Source organism: Crassostrea angulata, chromosome 6, assembly GCF_025612915.1.
Source record: "Crassostrea angulata isolate pt1a10 chromosome 6, ASM2561291v2, whole genome shotgun sequence".
Classification (NCBI taxonomy): Eukaryota; Metazoa; Mollusca; class Bivalvia; order Ostreida; family Ostreidae; genus Magallana; species Magallana angulata.
The window spans coordinates 5654884-5682452 of NC_069116.1; the positions used below are offsets into that span (position 1 = coordinate 5654884).

Here is a 27569-nt window from a genome sequence, read left to right on the forward strand (position 1 = left end):
GAAGTTTTTTATCTAGATCGGATCAGAAACGGATAATTTATTTTTTTCCAGGGGATAGGGGTATTTTCATCATGAAGGATACAAAGGAATTAATTTTTGATGAGTTTTTGCATGAAATATATTTGTTTTACAAGTTGGCATTATCTCAGACAATCGCTGAAAACCTACGGTCAGTCTCGCTCTGACTAACGACATCTCGGAATTCCCTCTACCACATAATATGTTTACTGGTCAAAACAGAATTGTTGTGGTTTTTGGGTTGTTGTTTTTTTTTTTCGTTTTTTTTTTGTGAGTTAGATATTTGCCTGAATTTTGTCAAAGTTAGGAAGCACAGAAGCAAACTCATGACAAGGATCAAAGAGCATTATATTGAATTAACCCCCCCCCCCCACTCCCAACCCCCCCCCCCCCCCCAACCCCCCCAAAAAAACAAACAAACAAAAAAAGAACTGTAGGCCTATTTCATTTTAAAACAATTTAACGCAGTTTTTTAAATTATAAAGTAACCTTGTGCATGTGTACGCATGAGCAAAAATTGTGACAGACAGTGAATAATTTATAGGTGTAGTTTATATCCACCCACAATATTGACCCGGGGCATCTGCGTCATGTGCAGGTATGACTCTCGTGGGGAACTCATTGTACGACATTTTAAGCATTAAGCTATGAATATGCCCCGTTTTGTTTTTCGTTTATTTTTTGTTTTGTTTTTTTTTTTTTTTTTGGTTTTTTTGTTTTTTGGTTGGTGGGAAAAATTATTTTTTTTTTAGCGGGGATGGGATATTGGTAACTGTGGAACCCCAAGCCCTGGAACAAAAAAAAAACCACAAACCGCCAAAATTAACATAACTGCAATTTGTGTTAAAGATTATTTTGTAAAAAATAAATACTGTGACCAAAAGCGCATTCGTTGTCACGAAACCCACTACGATACACGAGTTATCGTTCGTGGCCGCAAGGCGTCGCTCTTCTTTAACGTCACGTCTATTCTTGTGTAAAGACCTCGTGAAAATGGCAGACACAAAGCTCTATGACATTTTAGGCGTGAATAAGAATTCTTCTGAGGGAGAAATAAAGAAGGTAATACGCTCGCATATATAGATAAATATTTTCCGTTAAAAATAAGGGACTTATAACATGATTTAGGTCAACCGGCCCAAACACGCGGTGGAAGGAAGTTATGGTTCTTGGTACATACATTGCTAACAGGATTTCTTTTCTAGAAGAATCTCACTTATTTTAAATGACGAAATAACTAAAATGAGAGAGACTTTTATTATCATTATTTTGTGCAATAAATTTTTGTCGCATGAAATGTAAACAACCAGGTAGGAGTCAGTGAATCCCAAACACGCCAAGCTTGAGCTGTGCCCTTGCTTTCATTTTGAGTATGGGGAAATCAGTAGAACAGTGCAATGGATGTGTATTACTATTTGATTGTATTGCAACATGTTTATCATTTAAATGTGTCTAATATATGCTTATAAGGGTTCTTATTGAAATCCTAATTGACAATAAAACGTCAGGTTTAGACTTGGTAACAGTTTCTTGGATATGTTTGAGATCAGCTGTTTGGGGAATTTTCTCTCTAAAGGAGTGGACAGTCATAGCCTTCCTCCTCTTTAATTGCAAACCTCAGCATTTCTATTGGTAAATGTGTTAATTTTGGAATCAATGATGTTTCAGACGTCAAATTTACTCAAGCCAACAGACAAATCTTACAGAATTACAGTCAACTCGTAACCATGCAAACTGACTCTTGCCCAAACAGACTTGTAATCAAATTGTCGAGTAAAAATGACTTCAATTATAATACTATGCCTTCCTTCAAAGATTGAGAAGAATTTATCAATTAGTCAAGCTAATTAATCATTTTTTTAAAGAAAGATTTCATGTAAACAGAAATTTTCTATCAAATGTTGATATGGGGACCTCTTTGGCAAACTTATAAGAGATGACACTATATTATCAAGAATTCTACATTCATTTATCTCATAATTTTTTTAATTATTGTAATTATATCAAAACCTAACCTTAACAGATTATCTTTTACATTTACAACCCAAGGATCATTGTTTACCACCGGACCAATGGATTATTAGTCTGTTTGGGTACGAGTTGGTTTGGGTACGACTTTACTAGACTCCATCTTACATTAGTGCATTAGTCTGCACAAGGAAATCACCACTAATTCTGATTTTTATAAATTTCAGTGTATTTACTTTCAATGTTTTCACAGTCAGACACTTATTTGCTTCAGACTTCCCACTTTGCAAGTGAAGTATGTACATGTGTGCTAAATTAATGTACAGTTGCCATTGTTACCTGTAAAGAAACCTCAACACATTACCTGGGCTGCGTTCAAGATCGTAGTGCTCAGCTAGTCTAGCCGCTAGGTCGTAGATATCTAGGTCTATTGAACGAACCACTAGGTTAGACACTAGGTCTCTGATTTGAAGTTGAAAACATTCAACTAAATACTAATTATTACATCGACATGATTTGTTAATTTCAAGCAGAAATATACATGTTAAAGTTCGTTATAACTTGTAGGATGAAAAAGACATCACTAAATTATTATATTTCATATTTGTAACAAAGTGGTAACTAAGGTGGCCATCTTGATTTTGATGCTTAGCATAAATTATTTAGGCTACTACATGTAATATCTACGGCTAGCGGCTAGGCTACCTTACCGTTCATCTACGTAGCAGCTACGATCTTGAACGCAGCTGTGGCTAGTGCAGGTTTTAAGAGAATTTTAGAAGCAGCTGTGCATAATAGTATCTAGTAAAATGTCTGAAAATTTTTTTGGTTAGGTATTGAATACCTGTATTTGTAAAGAATGTGTGTTATAAGAAATTAGGTTCAAAAGCCCAATGAATAAAGTCGAAAACTAATGTAAATGTTGGCAAATTAATGTACAGTTGCCATTGTTTCCTTTAAGCAAACCACAACACTTAAACTGGCTGGTGCGGGTTTTCAAGAGACTGTGCATATAAATGTTTGAGAATTTTTTTTGGTTTGGTATCTTATATTTTTAAAGAATGTTGTATCATAAGAAATTCAGTTTGATTCAATAACTTAAGTTAAAAACTAAGGTACATTTTTGCCAAGCATTTTTGTAGAGTTACTGCAGTTAATGACTTGCTATACTCCTTTCAAACATTCTTTTACAGGCCTACTACAAGTTGGCAAAAGAATATCATCCGGACAAGAACCCAGAAGCAGGAGAAAAGGTATCCACTACAAGTCATTTACAGAGATCAAATGCTGTGCTGTATTATTTTGACCAACCAAAATTTAGTAATCTAATTATTTTCAAAAATAAAACTCATAACTTTATTTTCTTCACAGTTTAAGGAAATAAGTTTTGCCTATGAGGTTTTATCCAATCCGGAGAAGAAGGAGACTTATGACAGATTTGGTCTTCAAGGCCTGAAAGAAGGGGGTGGGGGATCAGGTATAGAATGATTGCTATCATTGTAAAACATTATCTTTGTTTTTGAAAGAGTCCTAGGTATACAATGTTTGATCTATTAAAATGTAATGACTTTGAAAAGAAACTGATAATGCAAACTCTTGATGATGTGAACATGTTGCCTTAATGCGGGTACATGTATTTCATTTTACCTATTTAGTTTGAAATATCATATGGTAGTGTTTTATGGCATAGATAACTGATTATGTTTTGAATTGTAGGAGGTTTTCCTGGAGACATTTTTGGTGACCTCTTTGGTGGTATTTTTGGGGGCGGGGGAGGGCCATTTGGGATGGGGGGAATGGGCGGTCGGAGAGGTAGACGTAGAGGAGAGGATACCCATCACCCACTCAGGTAAATCACACCCTAGTTATAAATACTGTAGACATATTTTTTTCCATGGGGTCATAATTCCGCGGAATCACAATATCAAACTAATCCGCGGGTAAAAATTTACGCGGATTCTTTGAATGAAAAAAAAATCATTTGAATAATTATTATTAGATTTAGTTCTGAGCGATTTTCATTACCTAGAATTTGTCCAACTTTGGACTTAAATTGTAAGAACTGTTCACAGTGAACAGTAATTATCGGTTGTGCACTGGTCGGTAGTCATTAGTTAGCCGTCAAGATGTTACGACGCTGGCTAAAATCGTCTTGTGAAACACCACATCTTTAATTAACTGTCAATTTATGGGTTCACAAATCGTTTAAATTATGAGTTGATCAGTTTTATCAATTAAAAGTCAGAGCACAAAGGGATCTGAAAATTGCAGTAAAAATACGGGTCTTAGCGTGTAGTTAATTGGGTCATTGAAAGACAGACCCGCTTGGGGCTATTTGTCGTCCAACACGTGCCGTTATCTCAAGCTGGGAGAAGTTTAAATTTCATGCAAGTAAATTTACAGAAAATTCAAATCTTTAGGAGATTAAATTTATTATGTGAATTCTCAATACAAATTTGTTTGACAGTTTTCATAGATAAAAACGATATACATTGGGTATACATATATGCAAGTGTTATATAATGTAGTAACTTCCGATTATCCTTATTCATGTAATGCAATTTCAAAATTTCATTCCAAAATGCACTTTAAGTACACTGGGCAAAAATTCTGCGGAAAATTTGTGCCCGCGTTCATAGCGTAAATTAATACCACGCGGACAAAAGTACGTCTACAGTAATCTGTTTTTGTGACATTTTTTTAACTTTGAAGAATACCTGTTGGCAATAGCCTTGTTCTTGTCATTTAAAGTTAATAATTTCTTGTTTTTGAAACTATTTTTCTTGTTTAATATGAGACCTGCAAAATACAAATAGAATTGTTTGTTTGGAATTGCCTCCTTCCTCATAGAAATACCTCCCCCCTCCCCCCCCCCCCCAATATATAATTAGTTAAAATTCAAGTTTGAAAAAAACCCTCCCTCCCTTCTGTGTCCAGAAACCTCTAGGTGGCAAATCTAAGCAAATATTTTTTATTTTAGGATGGCCTGATCTTTGTTAAATTTATGTTTATTAGGAAACCTATTGAGTGTAAGTGAGTCAAGAATGAATTTAAAATTCTTTTTTTTTTTTTTGCTCATATCCTTCATTTAGTGAAAGAATAATTTAGATTTTCAAGAAGATTATTAAATATTTTTTGTTTTAAATTTCAGAGTGTCTTTAGAGGACCTTTATAATGGGAAAACAGCCAAGTTACAACTAAGTAAAACAATTATCTGTTCCAAATGTAAAGGGTAAGTCCTCCTGTTCACTCATACGAATATTATACATATCCTCTGAATTAGGTTTTCTGTGCCCATACATGGCAGTGTTGAAAGTTGAGGCATGTTTATTTCAATATCCATACTTACCTGCATCGACTATTTGCAATGTGCCCGGGCTCCTACGAAACCCACATATTTTTTTACTTTTCCATGTTTGCTGACATTAGTAAGATTTTGACGTTGAACTGTATATGTATTTGAATCAGAGTGAAATTGTGATACAAACATTGAATAACATTGTATTGAGGATCATGTCAAAAGTCAGATTCAGTTTATCCATTAAACTGGGGCTTAGGCCAAATAAAAAAATACTCCTGTTTTCTGTTGCCCGACCAACCCTTATTTTACATTGTGACCCTAATAGATTTTATTTGATCATGTGTTGATCGGTAACTTTGCCAAAATTTCCCCAGAAAGAGAAGTTGAAGTTGTTCTGTCCTCTGAGTTCACAATTGTGTAAATTAAACTCAATGCAAAAGAATGATAGTAAACTTATTGAAAGACATTTTCACTGCTTGAATTAACCCTGTAGATTAATAACTCACGACAATCTTAGCTTCAGGGGGTTATAAATACAGGTGATGGAATTTTTTGGTCAGGTGACAGGAAACAGGGATATATTTTTTTTTGGCCATATTGACTAGAGACAAATGAGGCTTCAAGAAGTTTTTAATACCGAAAAAATCAGAGAGAACAAGACTACAGATGATAATGTTTGAGGCATCACTAAGATGTCTAGGATTTGGAAACATTTATCGTGTGCTGGTTTTCATATGCTAACACTAGAATTAAACTATAGGTGATTTAGATACAGACATTGTTGAGCCTTTAATTTTTTATACTTTCATATACATGAATGTATTTGAATGATGCATTGACCACTATTTTAGATATTTAAATTAAGATATCAGTTTTAATTTGTTTCTAAATTTTATGCCATTCTACAGTGCTGGTGGTAAACCAGGAGCCATGCAGAAATGTAGGACATGTAATGGGCGCGGTCTGAAGATAACGATGCGACAGTTAGGACCAGGGATGGTGCAACAAATGCAGTCAGTGTGTCCAGACTGTCATGGAGAAGGTAGAGTGTCACGTTTTAAACAAACAAGGCTTACTAGAGCATAAGTATTACCCATCCTCCAGAAATTCAATTTATATTTTGAGGGTCCTCGACACCCAGTGACTTTACTTTCTATGATAGCATGTCACAACATGGTGATTTCAACCCACTGTTGAACTGTTTATATTGTCAAATTTAGATATCTATCTTCAGAGTCCTGCAGGTCCCAAGTTCATATAGCATGCAACAAGTTTTGAGGGGTATAATGTTTTTAACCCATCTGTCAGCCAGTCAGTCTTTCTTTTTGTCAGCGCACCTTCTCTTAAACCATTTCATGCACATTGTCTTGTGATACTTCCTAGGTATTTAGGACAGAATGTGTAGAAATTCATTTTACTAGGAAATTTTGATTCCATTAATTTTCTGGGAATTTTGGCCCTTGTGAACTTAGAATTTTGGCCATAAATTAAATTTAGTACATGTACAGGTAATGAAAATATTTGAATATTGTAAACTAAATTTATGATATTTTGAATGTTTAACTTAATAGAAACTCAATGTATTTGTTAATCTGTATGAAATTTAAAGTGGAGAGGTGAAATGTTACTTTGTATAAGATTTGTCTTTTTGTCCAATTTTCACTTAATTATGACCGTAGTTCGATCTCAAAATATGAATAATCATAAAATGGTACAAACCAATTTGTAAGATTATCTAATAAAGAACAATTACATGTGTTGCTCAAATGGTATGTTGTCATATTTATGTCATAGAAGGCCCTTTTTTATATGTTTGTTGACGATAATCTTTGTTATAATGATGATAAAGGAATTGTCCTTTGTGATTGCAGGTGAAATCATTAATGAGAAGGATAGGTGTAAAGAATGTAAGGGGAAAAAAGTTACAAATGAAACCAAGATATTGGAAGTCCATGTGGACAAAGGAATGAAAGATGGCCAAAGAATCACCTTTAGAGGGGAGGGAGATCAGCTGGTAAGTTGTCATCACAGATGAAGCAGTCTGATAAGACCCAGAATTAGATTTATAACACTCACTTTTGTCCAAGAATGATCATGTACATAAACACTCATTCATATTTTCAATGATCTGAATTTCTCAAATGAGGAATGAATGTTTCAAACGTAAAAATGAAAATGAAATTCATTTCTTTAATATGTACAGTCAGATGCATGTTTTGAACGTGTATATAAAAGTAGATTCTTTTTTCAATGGCATAACCTTTTTAGCTCACCGAGACGAAGTCAGGGGGAGCTTATGCTATACCCTCGGCGTCGGCGTCGGCGTCGGCGTCGGCGTCCGGACCTGGTTAAAGTTTTTGTTGCAGGTCCTGTATCTAAGCTATTACTTGTCCTATCTTCACCAAACTTGCATGGATGATGCATCTGGACCTACTTATGGACTTGAAAGACTTGGATGCTGAATCTGAGTCCTAAATTTCAGATGCTGGAGGAGGTTAAGGTTGTTGGACCAGGTTAAAGTTTTTGTTGCAGGTGCCCTTTGACAGCAATATCTAAGTTACTGCTGGTCCGTACTTCACCAAACTTGCATGGATGGTGTGTCTTATGATACTGATGCACCAGACAGGCTTGAGTGCTGAATCTGAGCTTAAGGTTTCGGATGCTGGAGGAGGTTAAGGTTTTTGGAGCAGGTTAAAGTTTTTGTTGCAGGTGCCCTTTGATAGCAATATCTAAGTTACTGCTGGTCCGTACTTCACCAAACTTGCATTGATGGTGTGTCTTATGATACTGATGCACCAGGCAGGCTTGAATGCTGAATCTGAGCTATAGGTTACAGATGCTGGAGGAGGTTAAGGTTTTTGGAGCAGGTTAAAGTTTTTGTTGCAGGTGCCCTCTGATGATTATATCTTAGTTACTACTTGTTCTAACTTCACCAGACTTCCATGGATAGTGCGTCTTATGATACTGATGCACCAGACAGGCTTGAATGCTGAATCTGAGCCATAGGTTTCGGATGCTGGAGAAGGTTAAGGTTTTTAGAGCTGGTTAAAGTTTTTAAAACAGGTGCCCTCTGATGATTATTTCTTAGTTATTACTTGTCCTAACTTCACCAGACTTCCATGGATGGTGTGTCTTATGATACTGATGCACCTGGCAGGCTTGAATGCTGAGTCTGAGCCATAGGTTTCAGATGCTGGATATGGTTAAGTTTTTTTGAACAGGTCACATGTTTAATAGATAATAGTACTATTTCAAACTTGCATAGTTGATTAAACTGTAATATGAATGAATCACAGAGGAAGCTTCAGATGCAGAGCTTGATCTCCATTATCAAGGATGCTAAAAAATATATCTTAGTTATTACAGGTCCTAACTTCACCAAACTTGAATGGATGGTGTGTCTTATGATACAGATGCACCTGACAGGCATGGATGTTGAATCTGAGCCATAGGTTGTGGATGCTGGAGCAGGTTAAGGTTTTAATTGCTAGTGCCCTCTGATGATGATATCTTAGTTATTACTGGTCTGAACTTCACCAAACTTGCATGGAGATGCGTCTTATGTATACTGATGCACCCGACTGGCTTGAATGCTGAATCTGAGCCATAGGTTTCGGATGCTGGATGAGGTTTAGTTTTTTGGAACAGGTCACATGTTTTATAGATGATAGCTTGCATAGTTGATTTAACTATATTATAAATGAAACGCAGAGGTTGCTTCAGATGCAGAGCCTGATCTCCATTACCAAGGATGCTAAAGAAATCTCCTACCTCACTCAAACCTACTCGATAGATAGATGTGTTTGTTGATAAATGATATAACATGATTCCTATGATATAGAATTGTATGGTATGAAACAATATTGTTTAATATGATACAATATAATATCATATGTAATATTATAAAAAGTTATATGATATGATATGATATTGAATCAATTTTAAATATTTTATATTATGATATTGTATCATGATATCGTTATGTATAGTATTGTATATTATGATATAATATTATATTGTATTATAAATTTATTATTTTATCACATGATACTATAACATAAGATATTGCAAAATATAATATTGTATCCTATGACACAATATTGTATATTCTATAATATTGTATCATACGATATTGTATAATATGATATAAGTTTCTGTAATATATCATTATATCACATGAAATTGTATAATATGATACTGTAATATTATATAATATCGTATCATACGATATTGTATAATATAATATTGGTTTATAATATGATATATTATCACATCACATGAAATTGTTTAGTATGATATTGTAAAATATATTATTGTATCATATGATACAATATGTATAATATAATATTGTATTATATAATATTTTACTTTATCACATAATATTGTATCATTTGATATGATACAATGTTGTACATATAAAATTATATTGTATCATATGATACAATATCATATTATGTATAAAAAAACGATACAGTATCATACAATATCATACTATTTTATACAATATAATATCATATGTTTCAATGTTATGATGTATTATGTAATATGATATTGTACTATAATACTATATTGTTTTATATATTATGATATTGTATTATGTGATCAAATACAATAATGTATAACACAATACAATGTCATATCATACGTTACAATATCATATCTCATCATTGTTTATTATGGTATTTTATTGTGTTATATGATATATGTTATAAATATGATAGGATGTAATATTTAATTTTATATTATTGCATTGATTAACATATGAACATATGATTATCATACAATTTTTTAACAGATGATATACGATATTGTGTCAAAACAGAATCCATGAATATCCAAGATCATAAAGTATGATTTTCATTTAATATGATAAAGGTGGTTTCATAAAGGTGAAGTCTCATAAGGGTGATGTCTCGTCTCGGTGAGCTTTGTAATCTGTGATTACCTATGTTTTTAATTTTATGGAAAATGCATTAAAACTTGCATTGATGTTACCTTTAACAAGTTAAGCATGGGATTGGGAACCTTAATTTAATTTTTATGCATAGTTCATTAACAACTTCTTTCTGTGTTTATGACCAAGTTTGCTTGTTTTTGACAGCCGGACATAGAACCAGGGGATGTGATCATTATCCTGCAACAGAAGGAGCATGAACTGTTTACACGCAATGACAATGACTTATACTGTACAAACAACCTCTCTCTGACAGAGGCTTTGTGTGGTTTCCAGTTCACGTTAAAGCATCTAGACGGCAGAGATCTAGTGATAAATAGTCCGCCAGGAGTAGTCGTTAGTCCAGGTAAGTCAAAGCTTTGATTGTCAGAGATCAATGATCATGACCGGGACTCAAGTTCGACTTTTGCACAAAAACATTTCTGTAATCTTTAATTTTAAAAAAAGATGAGAAAATTTTTAAATTAATTTTTTTCACAAATACAGATGCATTACAATTTAATTTAAAATGTCTTTTTTACAATTTAATTTAAAATGTCTTTTTTAGGGTCAGTACGATGTGTTGTGGGGGAGGGAATGCCATTTTACAGGAATCCCTTTGAGAAAGGAAATCTCTTGGTTAGATTTGACATCACATTTCCACCAGAGAACTTTGCCCCTCCTGAAGACCTACAGGTATGACACCCATATTATTTTATAAAGTTGTACACTTCAGCGCATATTTTCATTGCCATTAACTTTAACTTGATTTTGGAAATTAAATTGTGGCAAATTTTTTGACAGAAACTAGAGAAACTGCTCCCACCAAGACCAAAAATAGAAATTCCAACAGGTGAAGATGTTGAGGAAGTGGATCTAGTGGAGTTTGATGAATCACGGAGTCAAGGAGCCCGGCGGGAAGCTTACGACGACGATGATGACGACGACCATCCTGGTCATGGACCCAGAGTGCAATGTGCACATCAATAACGACGGGATGTTTTAGGACAACTTTTTAATTTTCTGTTCAAGGGGGATCGTTTTATTGTTTTTTTCGAACAGTTTTTCGTTTTCAGAAAAGATTTTGATTTTAAATTAGGAGGGGTTAAGAACACTGAAAATGCATTTTATCAGAAAAAGGAAATATCATTAGCCCTTAATGCAGATAAAATTTCAAATGTTTCTAAATGTCTCCTTTTCATTGTAAAGGCTGATTTACCTCCCCTTTTGCTGAGCTTTCCATTGTACTATAGTTGTTGTATTGAATTTTGTGAGCATTTTTTTATTATCATAGACATTCTTTAAAATCAGATATTGAATGTTTCATTATCATAATATACTGACAATATACAAGTTGCCCAGTCTTATTGTACAATAAATTCAGACCAATAATGGAATTCATTGGCCATCTGCAGACTGAACAATTTGCATACATCTATAGCAGCTCCTTCAAAAGACATTTGTACAATTTTACCATTATATGGTGCCTAATAAACAGCAGTATGAAGTGAAATTGAAGTGAAGTTGCCTATTTACACTTGTATTTATTACCAAACTGTATACCGCGGTAGTCAAATGTTATAAAGTAAACTTTGGTTAATGCTTTGAAGGCTGTGAATGGTACATCAATTCGAGGCATCTTTATATTAGATATTAAAGGAGATTGTGGATGAGATTCTCTTACACCAACATTTTGTAAAATCAAAATTTCAAGGGGAAAGAACACTGAATCCCTGCTAATTATTGTTATAAATTTTGATCTACTGATAATATACATAACATCTCCAATTAATTACTTTCCAAGAGTCTTGTCAAATTTGTTTTGTATCCAATAATTGAACAATGATGCATGTGCCTGTATTTTTTGTTTATAAATTTTTTTATCAGCCCACCTTAAACAGCCAAGAAATTGAGTGGGTTACATATGAATCGTTCTTTAGAACAGCTGAGAAGCACCACATTTCTATGTATGTCGTACATTGTACATTGTGACAATCCACAATGACAGTGTTGATAACTTTTAGAACAAAACAAATAAAAAAAATTTTTCTAACCATGTGCTGCATTTTTTTTATGTCTTTGATTACGGTAAAAGTCAAAAAAGGGTAAGTGTATGCTTAGGCAATAGAAAGTCAAATCACATTAATATTTATATGGGAAAATACAAGGTGAGGCAGGATACAATTTGGTTGAACAATGATGTTAAAAAAAAATTTGGCATATTGTTTAGCATAACCTTCAACTAAGTCAAGGTCATAACAAACCTCTGTAAAGTATTGTCCAGATAGTATAATTTTATTCTCTTTAGACCAATCCTACTTTGGCTTAACTGAAAGACTGCAGAGGATAAGGGTAGTGCAGTGACCTTGACCAAATTATCTTTGTTAATTGTCAAAATCGAAGCAAACCTTGCCCGGACTCTTGTTTTCTTTGCATAGCAATATCAACTTTATACTGCACACGTAGAAGCAATATCAACTTTATACTGCACACGTAGAAGCAATATCAACTTTATACTGCACACGTAGAAGCAATATCAACTTTATACTGCACAAATAGGAGCAATATCAACTTTATACTGCACATGGAGAAGCATTATCAATTATATACTACACACATAGGAGCAATATCAACTTTATACTGCACACGTAGAAGCAATATCAACTTTATACCGCACACTTAGAAGCAATATCAACTTTATACTGCACACATAGGAGCAATATCAACTTTATACTGCACACATAGAAGCAATATCAATGCTATACTACACACATAAGAGCAATATCAACTTTCTACTGCACAAGTAGATCCAATATCAACTTTATACTGCACACATAGGAGCATTATAAACTTTATACTGCACACGTAGAAGCAATATCAATGCTATACTACACACATAAGAGCAATATCAACTTTATACTGCACACATAGGAGCAATATCAACTTTATACTGCACACGTAGGAGCAATATCAACTTTATACTGCACACAGAGAAGCAATATCAACTTTCTACTGCACACGTAGAAGCAATATCAACTTTATACTGCACACGTAGAAGCAATATCAACTTTATACTGCACACGTAGAAGCAATATCAACTTTATACTGCACACGGAGAAGCAATATCAACTTTATACTGCACACGTAGAAGCAATATCAACTTTATACTGCACACGTAGAAGCAATATCAATGCTATACTACACACATAAGAGCAATATCAACTTTATACTGCACACATAGGAGCAATATCAACTTTATACTGCACACGTAGAAGCAATATCAACTTTATACTGCACACGTAGAAGCAATATCAACTTTATTCTGCACACATAGGAGCAATATCAACTTTATACTGCACACGTAGAAGCAATATCAACTTTATACTGCACACATAGGAGCAATATCAACTTATACTGCACATGGAGAAGCAATATCAATTTTTATACTGCACACATAGAAGCAAAATCAACTTTATACTGCACACGTAGAAGCAATATCAACTTTACACTGCACACGTAGAAGCAATATCAACTTTATACTGCACACGTAGAAGCAATATCAACTTTATACTTCACACGTAAAAGCAATATCAACTTTATACTGCACACAGAGGAGCAATATCAACTTTATACTGCACATGTAGAAGCAATATCAACTTTATACTGCACACGTAGATGCAATATCAACTTTATACTGCACACATAAGAGCAATATCAACTTTATACTGCACACATTGGAGCAATATCAACTTTATACTGCACAGATTGGAGCAATATCAACTTTATACTGCACACAGAGGAGCAATATCAACTTTATACTGGACACGTAGAAGCAATATCAACTTTACACTGCACACATAGAAGCAATATCAACTTTATACTTCACACGTAAAAGCAATATCAACTTTATACTGCACTCATAGGAGCAATATCAACTTCATACTGCACAGGTAGAGTGCTTGTTGGGTGAGCTTGTGCAATGAGCTTAAAAAATATATCTTAATCTAATAAAGGGGACAAAGCATATAATCTGAAAAGCTTTTCATCCTAATATCCTTTATTATATATTTATATTTACGGTATTATATTTATAATTCTCAAGTCTGTACCAATAACTCATGGATCTTTTGATAATAAAATATAAGGGAAATCTTCCCAGTTCATGTAGAACAGTAGAGTTTGTTGCAGATCTACGCATACCAAGTACATTTATTGATTTGCAAAACTTAAAATGCAATTTATCCAGCAGTGTGTGAATATAAATTGAGTGACGCGCGTTATAGTGTATTGGAATATATTTTGTCAATTGCACAACCAGGGATATGAATTTTTTTGGCAAATGGATTATAATATCTCCAAGTTTTAGCTCCATACAATAAAATAGGTTTAATAGTATGATAAAAAAAACATGAATTGTGGTTTTGAGATGATACTATAAAATAATGTGTTTAATACAAATTTATTATATTAATAAAAGTACATATAATTGGTATCACAGTTTGGGTTGGAGAGATTCAGGAAACGTCCACTCAAAGTCGGGGATGACTTGACCATCCCCAGCAGACGTGTTGACCCAGTGGTGCCCAGCCACAACCATCCTGTTCATTGATGGATATCTTTTGGGAAGGTCTTCCAGGGAACATTTCACGGTTAAGATTGGACTCTCACCAATTCTGTCCGGTTCCTCGGGGTATAATTCATCACCTTTAGTAAAAAAAAACAGCAACTCTGGTCAATATGTATTCATCACATGGAAATTCAGATGAAAGAGTTATATTAAAGTAGATCCAGTGTTCTGTGACGTCACACTTTTATGTAAAACTTTAAATTCTTTAAAAATTGTGCAAGATAGTTTTATTTATTTTATGTGAATATAATCACATGGATGTAATTAGATATATTGGTAGTTTAAAGATATTTTCGCACTTAATTTTATACTAAATTTCCAAATTTTTATATATTTTATCTATGCAAAGGGGAAATAACTCTTTTCTGACTTTTCTCTCAGTTGTATGTCTAAATGCTATAGTTTTTCTTATTCCAACGATTAATTTTAAAATATTTTTGTAATTTTAGTTTTCTGATAAAGTTGACATTAAAATTGAACAAGAAAAACAAATTTCTTCCTGCAGGATTTTACTTCTAACAGAAAAAAATACATTTTTCTAATGCTAAAATATGCTTTAGTTTATGTTTATCTGGCATCTCAAAAAGTGTGATGACATGTATATTTTTTCTAACAATTGATGACATTTAAGTCTATTAAGTCGAAATCAGTTCGGTTTTTCAACTTTCCTCAGAGAATTTTACGAGTATGGAGCTACCTTAAAATCTTAATTCGGGGATTTTTCAGGATTACTGGTAGTCCCATAACACTTATGTTGTCTGTTAAAATGTACACACTTAAAAAAATCTATATGGGTATTCCACCAAATACCGGTAAATGGCAAAATACCCTGTGCATTACTTCTTTCATTTGGGAAGACTTTCTTTTTTTGCAAATCTACCATAGTAAAACAGGATAGCAGCAACAAATACCCATAACCAAGGCATTTATAGTAAAAATGGCAAACTAGTAAAATGTAAGCAGGCTGATTCAAAGTTATTGGCAACTAAAAGGTTCTCTCAAAAACATCTTGCATATCATTAAAAGTTGGTCAACAGAGTTGTGAAAGTGAGAACGTAGGCTGACCTGGATACACAACAACGATACCATCCTCACAGCCAACAACGACAGGAAAGTACTGTCTGACACGATGGTTGAGGGCCCTATCCCAGTTAAAACGATGGAGGTCTTCAACCAGCTGAAAGTGGAGGAGCCTGTGAACCTCGTACACCTGGGGAGGGGCAAGAAGGCCCTTAGAATGGGAGTATTCGCTCAGCAGAGTGTCCGGGGCTATCCACTGGAGATGGAAAACATCACATAAAGGATAGAATAAAGCATGTACTGGCAGAACAATTCGTCCATAAATTATGTTCTTCCAAACCTTTGCATTTTATGCAAATTGCAAAATTGATAGCTACAAATAATGGGCATTGTTAAAAAGTATTTCATTTTCATCATCGTTGAAACATTTAGAATACTAGAAGCCATTTTTATTAGTTAAGTTTGTGTACCTTTAAATGCACAGTCTCATTGTTGTCGTGCATAGCCTCTGGAAGGTGGTCCACTACACACATGAAAAAGGCTGTGTCATATCGTCGCCTCGCTCCCTTCCCAGTACTTGATAGAGTCACTGGGGTCAACCAGTTCGTCCACTCGGACAAAGACCATACGTCTGGAATCACATTGAGAGTACGGCACATTTTTATGAACTCTAATGGGTTTTTATCCACACGTTTCCTCCACTCATCTGATACCTGAGTTTCCATGGGAACACTTGTACCCCAAACTGGCTTCCTGGGATAATCTGAGTTTAAGTGTGACTTGTCCTCAATACTTCTAGCAATAAGAACACCAGATTCTTCAAACGTTTCACGTATAGCACAGATCCTGAAAGCTAGCTCACTGGGAATGTGCTGGAACTCTTGGTCTCGTGTTCTGCTGAACATTGGGGGGCCAGCTCCAGCCGAAGTCAGATATTTAAGCAGCTCTTTGCTCTCTGATTCGCCAAATTTCTTGTAGAGGTCTAGCCATTCTGCCGAAAAGTCAGCGTCTTCCGCTATACCCCCAGGAAAAACATACACATTGGGCATGAACTTGCTTTTGGTTGACCTTTTCAGCATCAGCATCTTGTAGTTGTATTGCGATTGCTCTGAGCCTGTACCTGCCAGCTGCAAGCCTCCGCCGTTTACACCATTCGGTATAAGTTTAGAAGTCTTTGCTACTACAAGCAACGTTGCTGCTTCTCGCCAATGCTTCAGTACAGCTGCCATTGTAGAAAAGTGATGATAAATCTGGATTTTGAACCTTTCGTTGTTTACACAGTTTGTATACAAAATCGAGGTCAATATGTTCCTTTTGAGAAAACAGTAAACCATTTCAAGTTTGAGTTGTACCGTGCGTGCTCAACATACCTATACTTTGTTATGTTTAATCTTCTTTTATTGAAGGAATTATTTTTCTTGACTCACTTTCATTTTCACTTTTTACTTTCACTTTCTGTATTTTCAGTTTGTCATCTCAACGTCGCCGATTGGTCTTGTGATTGATCATTCAAACATGGCAGCCTATCGAGTCGAGTAAGAGAAAGTAGAATTTTTAAAGACCTTTATCCTTGTCATTCATGTTTAGATTAAGACTATTTACCTTTTTTTATCAGGCCTGCATTTTGCCGCGGGGAACACACCTTAAGAGTTCCTGCTGAACTATTCACGGAGAACAGAAAACGTCTGGCTGAAAGACTGAGAGCCACCAACAAAGTTCCAGCAGGGGCATATGTACTCCTCCAGGGTGGGGAATCAGAAACCAGGCACTGTTCAGATCATGAACCCATTTTTAGACAGGCAGGTTTAGTATTTTTAAATTAATTTAAATATGAATTTGAGCTGATCATAGACGTAGTTTTGAAGAAACAGACTTACGGTTTGAACTGAACTAAACTATTCAAGTGAACTCAGATCGCAATTGGGGATTCTCTGAAAGATAATATTGCCAGTGTCCACAATGCAGAAAAGACCTTTTTTTGTATTGTGGACTTCGGCATTGCGAGTTGTCCTCGGTGTTAAGTTTTTATCTAGTACAAAGTAAGTAGTTTTGTATCATTTATCTGAAATGACAGAACTAGCAGTAAGTGGTGCATACTATAAACCGGTATATCTTCTATGACCTCGTCATAACCTAGCCTCTGTACGATCTTGAATGCAGTATAGATATGGTGAAATGTAAAAGTCAAATGTGTAAACCAATTGTTTACTTAATTTAGACCAATTATTTAAATAAAGATGCATATATCATAACAGAAAAAATTACATAACCTGCTCCTATGAGTTTAACTGTATACACGGAAATATTCCCTTCCGTTTTATTTTTGCCCCTTTAGCCCTCGATCATTGTCAGCATGCAGGCAAGTTTTAGACTGGTGAATTCAAATGTCTCAAATTTTCTCTCACATACAACTGTGTCAGGACGAATTCAAGACAGTGTGAAAGTGTTCACAAGTGTAGAGGGGCAAAAATAACAAAAGATAAAAAAAATCTGGTTTTTTTTGCTGCAATGCCCATAAATTTTTGGTTTTAATGATTGCTCATGGTGCCATTTTGATAAAAGTGTAGTATAGAGTGAGGTTGCAGAAAGTACCGGTATTCAACAAAGATAAAAGTTCAAAATATAAACGTTTAATGAAAACATAATCTCAGAAAATAGATTTTCCGTCAACAGGAGTCGTACTTTCACTGGGCGTTTGGGGTGGAGGAACCTGATTTTTATGGTGCCATTGAGGTAGACACCGGGAGAGGAATTCTCTTCCCACCTAAACTTCCTGACGCCTATGCTGTCTGGATGGGAAAGTATGTTATGTTGTTTTCAAGTGATACATTAACAAAACATCTCAGTTGATGAATTGATTTTTTTTTTTACACAATTTTGATTTTTTTTTTAACACATTGAACACTTTCCCGGTAAATCTATTGATTTTTAGGTTGCTGGATGTAAAAGACTTTCAGGTCCGATATGGTGTGGATGAAGCATTTTGGGCAGAGGATGTAAGAATTTGATATCTCAAATAATTTCTCTTTTACATTTTGAAAAAAACATCTGATACTTGTATAATTAACTTCAGGGTACAGAATCTGAATTTCTTTGTGTACATGTATTATATTTATTCCACAGTTAGACAAGGTATTCAAAGAGAAGAAGGCATCCCTTCTCCTGACGTTAGTAAGTACTCATTCAGTGGCTGATTCTCAAACCAATGTTGGATTGAATGATTTACAACCAGTTTAAGATTATATTCATATTGCTTCATTTATCGTTTACAATATTTATTATTAATGCTTGATGGGGCATTTCCATTATTTGATGTAGGATTAAATTCAAAATGTTTATAATGTTTTTGTTAATTGTGAATGGTGTGGTGTTTGTAATCAGAATGTTTATTAAGTGTCTGCCTAGGAACACTTATTTGAAATCCCTTTCAAATAGAATAGAAATATGTGCATAGCAACACAAATTTGAAATTCTCTTTCAAATTAGAAATAATGAAAACACATCTTGGACAGTTTCAGACATTTCACTTCACAAATATGTATCAATGAAATGAAAAGCTACAATTATTGAAGCAAAGAAATGCTCAACCACTACTCAAATTGGTAATATTACTCTAAGTATCAAGATTCTTGCAACCGGATTGGCGCTTGATAGGAATAGACAATTTCTCTTCACAAACTATTGTTGTTGTGGGGATGGATCCAAACATTTAGACATTTTACGTGCAATACCTTCATTGTGGATCTTTTGCATGCCTGGACCCCCACCTCTGATCTGTGCCCCGTCCTTCCCTAAGGTCTTGCTCATCAATTCGCCTGTAGATTTCAATCTTTTATTGATAATTATTACCTAGTCAAAGGGATTTTGTTGTTTTATAACAAATTAAGCATTTTCGTCTCTTTTGTATGTGTATTCAGGTTTGAAAGTGATCTATTGAACTGCTGGTCAATAGACTGCGATCTATCAGATTCCGGTCAATAGACTGTGATCTATTGGCCCGCTGGTCAATAGATTGCGATCTATTGGACCGGCAATGTATTTTAGAAAAAGTGAAATTATTACAAGATTAAAAGATAACTTTATTATGTTTATTTTACTATTGTTCTTAAAATTTATCTTTTAGGTCATCTTGGTATTAATTAACAATTACCTGAATGCATAACGGTATGAAAACCTTCTGTAATTTATAATTGTGAACACAAAAAACTAAAAACGAAATAAGGTAATAAAACAATATTTTAATGCCTGAACAGTCAGTAGACCCGAATTTTTCCCTTGGTGCAGGGAACAGCTCAGTATGATCTATTGCCTTCGGCCGTTGGCCTCGGGCAGTAGATCATACTGAGCTGTTCCCTGCACCTCAGGAAAAATATTCGGGTCTATTGACTGCCCAAGCATTAAATAATTGTATAATATATCCCACCTCTCCTCTTTTCTTTCTTTTATCATGGTTATTGAGTTAACATTAAATTTATTTACAATGCTGGGTTTAGCATTTGAATTTGAAAATTTATGGACTATTGTGATTCTTATGTAATAAGTATTGTGGAATTTTTATCCTAATAATGATTCTAAATGTGATGTTTTCAATTGTATCTTTATTCTAGAGAGGCTTAAATACAGACAGTGGGAATTACTGCAGAGAGGCAGCTTTTGATGGAATCAGTGAGTAAGTATTATCAACCAATCAGGAATCAGTGAGTATAATCAACCAATCAGGAATCATTGAGTATAATCAACCAATCAGGAATCAGTGAGTATAATCAACCAATCAGGAATCAGTAAGTTTAATCAACCAATCAGGAATCAGTGAGTAATTATAATCAATCAATGAGATAAACTTGGAAGTTTATGAATTTTTGATGAATGAGTTTATTACTACACACAAAGTTCTGAGTACTTTGTATTGTTAAAAAAAATCTGTTTCTTGATGCAATGGAAACAAACTGCAATCTAATGTGGTCAACATCATTATTAACTTAAAAGTTGAGGACCTAAAAACATTTTTATCAGTGTATGAAGAGTCCTTAGGATGCAAACACTTTTTTTCAATAGACATTTTGAATACATATCATCCTCAATTTAGTTTTATTAAAGTAATATAATCTGCTATAAATATATATATTTTTTTTTTTGTAGATTCAAAGTCGACAATGCAATTTTACATCCGGAAATTTCTGAATGGTATTCTATTTATGACATCCTGTCAATTTTGTTGTTATCTTGAGTAAATGGTACTTCAGTCTGTTAATGTTTTAAAAATCATTTGATAAGGATATCAAAAATTCTTTAAACTCTGCTTATTTTTCATTTGTTGACAGCAGAGTGTTTAAGACGGATCTGGAGCTAGAAGTAATGAGATTTTCTAACAAGATAAGCAGTGATGCTCACAAAGAGGTAAACTACATGTATACGAAAGTAGATAATTTAATACGCGATTGCCAGATTATTAAGGCCTTCTAAAATGTACTTTTTAGGCTGTTGAAAGTTACCGGTAATTCTTTTTTCAACGTAACCCTCGTGTGTAGGTTTAGGAGAAATTGTGTTTCAGAAAAAACAAACAAACCCCTATTTTAGTTTGATCTTTCCAGTTTGATTTAACTAAAATACTGCAATCTGTAGAAACTGGAAATGTTTGTAGTATATTATGGACCATATAAATCTCAATGGGATAGTCAAAAAAGATATTATTAAAGAGGTAGCTTGTAGCTTTAATACTCGGTATTTGTACTAGCTAATATGAATGGGCTTATAATCATTTGTTTAAAAATGTTGTTTGTTTTAATTTTATCGCTCTTCCTCGTAGGTTTGGTATTTGGAAGTGACGTTAAATGTAGAATTAAGTTTAGGCGGCCTTATATTCAAATAAATAAAATATCAAATGAATATTTGAAAATGATACCTACATGTACATTAATAGTTAAAATAATGCAAACACACAAAATAGATACACTGTCAAGAAATATTGTATGGAGGATTGATTTATGTTTATGATTTTTTTAGTGTATTAAATCCTCAATGGCATAGAAACTTTTCCCATTGCCTGTTTCCGGTAATAAATCTAAAAAATCCCCTATAAAAAATTCAGCTTGGGTATAAATAGAAATCTGTACATGTTTGTGGTAGATTGTCTTGACCAAAAAACCCCATCAGAAGATTTTTTATATGTGGAAGCAGGAGGACATTAATATTGTTGATAATCAGAATCTAAAAACTGTTACAATGTTATGGAATCTAACATACTCCTTGTGATGAATTTTAATCCCTTTGTCCGTCTGTTTGCAGGTTATGCAGTGTGTCAGACCAGGGATGTACGAGTACCAGATGGAGAGGTAAATCTGAATTATCAGTGGTACACCCAACTAATTACAACATGGAATTCTCTCTCTCTGAGCCACTAAAGTGAAAATTTGCTTTCCTGAATGTTACCAACCCAGTGAAACCCTGCCAGCTGACAATGTTTTTAACTCTGCCAACGTATGATTCCATGTATTTCTGTTTGTAGCATTTTCAAACACTACTGTCAGTTCAATGGTGGAGTCAGACTTATGGCTTACACATGCATCTGTGGCAGGTACAATCGTATATTTGATGTCTTGATGTTGTTTTCATTTCCATCCAGTTCAGAGTTCATATCAAAAACCAATGCATGATAGTAAGGCAATTGTTAACCTGTGTTTAAAATTGATTATATGCTCTCGTAAGTCCCCTTACATAATATATGTGAACTGTTCCAGTGGAGATAATGGATCCGTCCTTCATTATGGACATGCAGGTGCCCCGAACTCCAAACAAGTACAGGATGGAGACATGTGGTTAGTATGCAGTGTCTGAGGGTGGGTTGTAGGATACTGAATAATTACAACAGGACCTTATAATTACCCTATACAATCATTAACATTAAGATGAATACAAATGTTATTATGAATAGATAACATGTAGCACGTGTATGATTAAGAAATACCACTGTTTATTCTATATAGAAATTTAACATTAGTTCCTATGTAAGGCTATTTAAAATATATTAAAAATTTAGACACTCAAAGTAAGACATCTTAAAGAATTGTTAATTTTACTTACTGGCATGTAAGTATATATTTTTGTGAAATATGCCATTAAATTGTATGAAACAATTGCTATCTGCAAAAAGAACACAATATACATGTGAAACATGCAGTTCTTTTTAATTGGGACAACTTTTCTGGAAAAACCTGGAAGTTCCTTAGTAAGAGTGTATATAATGTAGGTATGTTTAATAATGTAGGCCTTAACATGAAGTAAAAAAAAGAATGAAACCAGAAAACCGATTCTCTGTTTGCAGTCTTTTAGACATGGGTGGAGAGTATTACTGCTATGCCTCGGACATCACCTGCTCTTACCCAGCCAATGGGAAGTTCACAGATAAACAGCGAGGAATTTACGAGGCTGTATACAAATCTAGCAGGGCAGTGATGAAAGCCCTTAAACCCGGTGAGAAGTGGCAGTTTATATACTGTATACAGGGAAATATTTGCTCTGTTTTATTTTCACCCCTTATGCCCTTGGTCGTCAAGACTGGGCAAATTCAGTTGTCTTAAATTATCTTTCTTTTTATGCAACTGAGTCTAGGCATTTTCCAGATGGGGTGAAACTGTTTGCAAGTGACTTTGTGTACAAGGATGAAAAATAAAACGGGGCCAAAATAACCGTGTATACAGTAATAAAATGATGCAATGGCTATATCTTTCTTAATCTCAAAGTGCAATCAACAAATGAATACCCTAAAATATTTAGGAACCATCATTTAATGTTAAATGGTTTTCAGTATTTATATGTGTGCATATAACACTGTCCATAGGTTTTGAAGTTGTTGATAATCAGTTTAACTGTTAATGGACTTTTTTTACTGGTAAGAAATTTTGCAATTTTACAGTTTTTCTGTAAACATGGACTCCATTAAAATATACATGTTTACAGCATGTGAAAAATGTATGTCTACAATATCACTTTGCTGTCAAGAAATACTAATATGCCAATCATAAGTTGATGTAGGACATTTGGCTTGTCAAACCAGCTAAGTGGTTCAGACATATTGATTTTACATCTCTTTTGACAAGTGTGACCTAAGCTGGGTCAGTATATGCAGCTAAGTGTTTCAGACATTGCTCTTTATTTTGGTTTGACAGGTGTGTCTTGGGTGGATATGCACCTGCTTGCTGACAGAGTCCACTTGGAGGAGCTGAAGAAATTGGGGCTCCTAAAGGGGGATGTGGAGGAGATGATGAAAGTGCGTCTAGGGGCTGTGTTCATGCCCCATGGTCTGGGGCACTTCATGGGGATCGACACCCACGATGTAGGCGGATACCCAGAGGTCTGTATTAGTGAAGAGGAAGTGTGACACAAAAAGTATCATTTATTGAATAGATTGGATAAATAAATGAAAAAAGAATCATATAAGTAGGTTCAGTATTAACATAATAGGAAATTAAAACACATTTGAATATTGAAATTTTCTAATAAGTTCTTCAATCTATTAACAATATAGAGATGTGTAAAGCATTTTCCATTGTAGTCTGCAGATCATTGTATTTTTGATTCAGGGTGTAGAGAGAAGTGACAAACCCGGACTGAAGTCGCTGCGGACAGCCAGGGAGGTGAAACCACGGATGGTGCTGACCATAGAACCAGGGGTCTACTTCATAGATGTGGTGGGTAACTGGCGATAATTACAGGCTGATAGGGATAGGACTAAAACAACAACCAAAGTTGCATCATTTTAATCTTGTTTTAAGAAAGAGAGTATATAATGTTTAAGGTCTGCATTTTGTTTTAAGGTATATCTTGTTTAGGGCTAGGACCAAAAAAAAGATAAGCATACTAGTTGCATCATATTTTGTTTTAAGACAGAGAGTATTGAATTTATAAGGTCTGCATTTAAGATTAATATGGTCTGCATTTCATTTTCAACATATTTTGTTTAATATTTTTGCATTTTTAGCCAGGCTCTGCTGAAAGCAGAGTCCTAGCTGTAGGCAGGCAAATCGCCAATGTTACTATAAACAGCACAACTTCAGAAGTAAACAAAAAACCAAACAGTGTCAAAGTAAAAGATTCTGCCACGTTTTGTCAAAAGTGTTGACATTTTGTTTCTTTTTTTTAATTTCGAGAGAATTGTCGATCTTTTTTAGTTTTCTTATTAAAAACGTGTTTTAAAAACAAGACTATGCATTTTGGACACATAAAATGGGCATGAATTTTCATGAACTACTTTGCTGCGCATTGAAGAAATGGGGATTGAATATATAACGCTTGTTGCAAAATTCAAGGCAGCAACTGTTGAACTTTTTTCTACTAGACAGACATGTTTTTGTTTAAAGCCGCTTACAAAATTTGGACGCTCTGTGACGTTTGCCGACATTAAAAGCATGGAAGAGAGAGAGAGAGAGAGAGAGAGAGAGAGAGAGAGAGAGAGAGAGAGAGATTTTCAGTCTTTACTACACAATATGCATAAAGACACCAAAAAAGCCCATGAAGCCCATCTTTCAGTACTTCAGTACTTTGATCTATTTTTGCAATTTTTATGTTATGTTCACACTCTGTCTTTTTTCACAAGGTGCATCATACTAACTTTGCATTAAGACTAATTTCCTATTCCTACGTTGTATTTGCTTTCAGCTGCTGGATGCTGCACTGAGAGATCCACAGCAGTCCCAGTTTATGTGCCGTGAGGTCATTGACCAGTATCGAGGATTCGGAGGGGTACACCTTTATTTTCATCATAAGTCTTTGGTTGAATACAATCATTTACATTCTTTATTTGCACAAGACATACATCTTATGGCATAGGTTATTACATATAATTAATAGCAATATTGAAATAATGGTATGGTACATGTACATGTAAAGTACATTGACAATGTATATAAAATAAAATTTTACTAACAGGCGAAAAAAAACCCAGAGAATTTTTCTTGATTATCATGAATATTGAAAGCTAGATGGAGATACTTCCCCAAATTACACAGTTCTTTAAAATTTTGAAAACTTAGTAATTGTATAAATTTGTATACAGAAGGTTTTATTTCAATAATATTTCTTAATATATTTTACTCGGATTTCTCTATACTGCCGACATTTCAAAACAAAATGGAATTCATCTTCAATATCTGAACAAAATTTACATAAGCGTCTTTCCTTTTGTACATTAGTGTGTCGTCCACTTTCAGTGTACAATCAGTCTATATGTTTCTATAGGCATTATTTCTCAATTAACTGAGCTGGGATTATTTGTGCAATTTCACAAGCATTTATGATGGTGTCTCTTCTTAAAAGAGGCTCAAATTGTGTTGTACTCCATCTTATTGTAGCATTTGTTTGCAAGATTTGTTTTTAATAAGATGTTTAAAAAAAAACTTGCAAAAAATATACAGTTTGTTACTATTCAAGTACTAATATTCAGTTGTCTTAGGGAGTATTTTATACGTTATTCAGTTAAATACATAGATAAATATGTTTCCCATGGAAGAGGATCCAAGTAAAATTTACTTTGCATGATTTGAAAATATTATATTACCGTAAATATATATTTACATAAAACATGCTTGACATGAATTTCGAGCAAAAATTTCTCAAGTGAAATACATACAAGTGCTTTTTTCATGGGTATCTCATGCAGGAAATTTCATGAATTTTTTTTTCCATTTCTATAACATGGTGCTTGCCCTGACAGGTTCGTATTGAGGATGACATCGCAGTGACGGATGACGGAATGGAACTACTGACCTGTGTACCACGGACCGTGGAGGAAATCGAGGCGTGGATGGCCGAAGGAAGACAGCGCCCACAAGTGCCTCTTCCCCAGGAGTGTGTCAAATCAGGATAATTCATCTGACTTTTCTCCGCTTAGAGTCACAACGAACAGATTTTTGAACTTTTTGGACAGATTGGGTATATATTCTGTTAAATATTATTCCACTTTTGAAAGGGAAGGATTCTTATGTTTAATGTGATTAAATTAACTCTTCATTGTACATACAACAATATATCATGATTCTTTGATTTTTTTTTTTAATATTTGTTTAGTTACTACAATTCTGCACATAAATATTTTGTTCATTCAATTATCCAGTTTCATGCTGTAGAAAAATTACTTAGTATTACTATTGAAAGTATTACTAAACATCAGCTGCATTATGTTGCTCAGGAAAAAGTACTAAAATATATGACACCTTACTGTCATATGTACTGATCATAAAATAGGACAAGTTGTGTTTCGGTAATTTTTCTGTGATTAATCATTATCCGATGACCAAGTTGTTGTATATCCCATGTGTATGCCTTTTATTTTTCTGTAAGTGCCATATATATTATATCCAGAGGACTCGTTACTCTTAATGATTATTGCATGTATTACTTAAACAAAAATCGAATGAGAAATATATATCATAATATATTAGAACAAATTTGTGTTGGTTGTATCATGGGGTCACATCATATGTCTCAATAAAATTAGAAAACAATTTACATTAAAGACAATTTGTAACTATCTTTTAGGAAATTGTATTATTTTTCTTGTTGACAAATATATTCTGTGGAACAATTTAATGGAACATTTTCAAGGGTCGAAATCAGACTTCAGAATTTCCTCTGGTCTGATACATTTAAATAAAGTGTCTCATTCAGGAGCAATATTGGATGCAATATTAATATCAACGAGGTTTGAT

The 27569-nt window shown here is 34.1% G+C and overlaps 3 protein-coding genes across 3 annotated transcripts; 2 read left to right on the top strand and 1 right to left on the bottom strand.

Moving 5' to 3' along the window:
* The first annotated feature begins 958 nt into the window (after window positions 1–958).
* LOC128189228 (dnaJ homolog subfamily A member 2-like) lies at window positions 959–11776 on the top strand. The gene is made up of 10 exons (XM_052860756.1): window positions 959–1080; window positions 3180–3239; window positions 3358–3463; window positions 3703–3835; window positions 5138–5218; window positions 6196–6329; window positions 7159–7301; window positions 10389–10587; window positions 10789–10916; window positions 11025–11776. The coding sequence occupies exons 1-10, from the start codon at window positions 1012–1014 to the stop codon at window positions 11208–11210; spliced, it is 1239 nt and encodes a 412-aa protein (XP_052716716.1). The 5' UTR covers window positions 959–1011; the 3' UTR covers window positions 11211–11776.
* Window positions 11777–14660: 2884 nt separating this feature from the next.
* Window positions 14661–17313, bottom strand: LOC128190310 (acyl-coenzyme A diphosphatase NUDT19-like). Its single transcript, XM_052862329.1, has 3 exons — window positions 16338–17313; window positions 15913–16123; window positions 14661–14924 (listed from the first exon to the last, which is right to left on the bottom strand). The coding sequence occupies exons 1-3, from the start codon at window positions 17199–17201 to the stop codon at window positions 14713–14715; spliced, it is 1287 nt and encodes a 428-aa protein (XP_052718289.1). The 5' UTR covers window positions 17202–17313; the 3' UTR covers window positions 14661–14712.
* Window positions 17279–27393, top strand: LOC128190308 (xaa-Pro dipeptidase-like). The gene is made up of 16 exons (XM_052862327.1): window positions 17279–17402; window positions 17483–17666; window positions 18541–18668; window positions 18800–18863; window positions 18991–19038; window positions 20475–20536; window positions 21007–21051; window positions 21189–21264; window positions 22153–22199; window positions 22373–22441; window positions 22605–22682; window positions 23189–23337; window positions 24033–24217; window positions 24447–24554; window positions 25522–25605; window positions 26576–27393. Exons 1-16 carry the CDS (start codon window positions 17383–17385, stop codon window positions 26726–26728), a joined length of 1500 nt encoding a protein of 499 aa, XP_052718287.1. The 5' UTR covers window positions 17279–17382; the 3' UTR covers window positions 26729–27393.
* The last annotated feature ends 176 nt before the right edge of the window (window positions 27394–27569 follow it).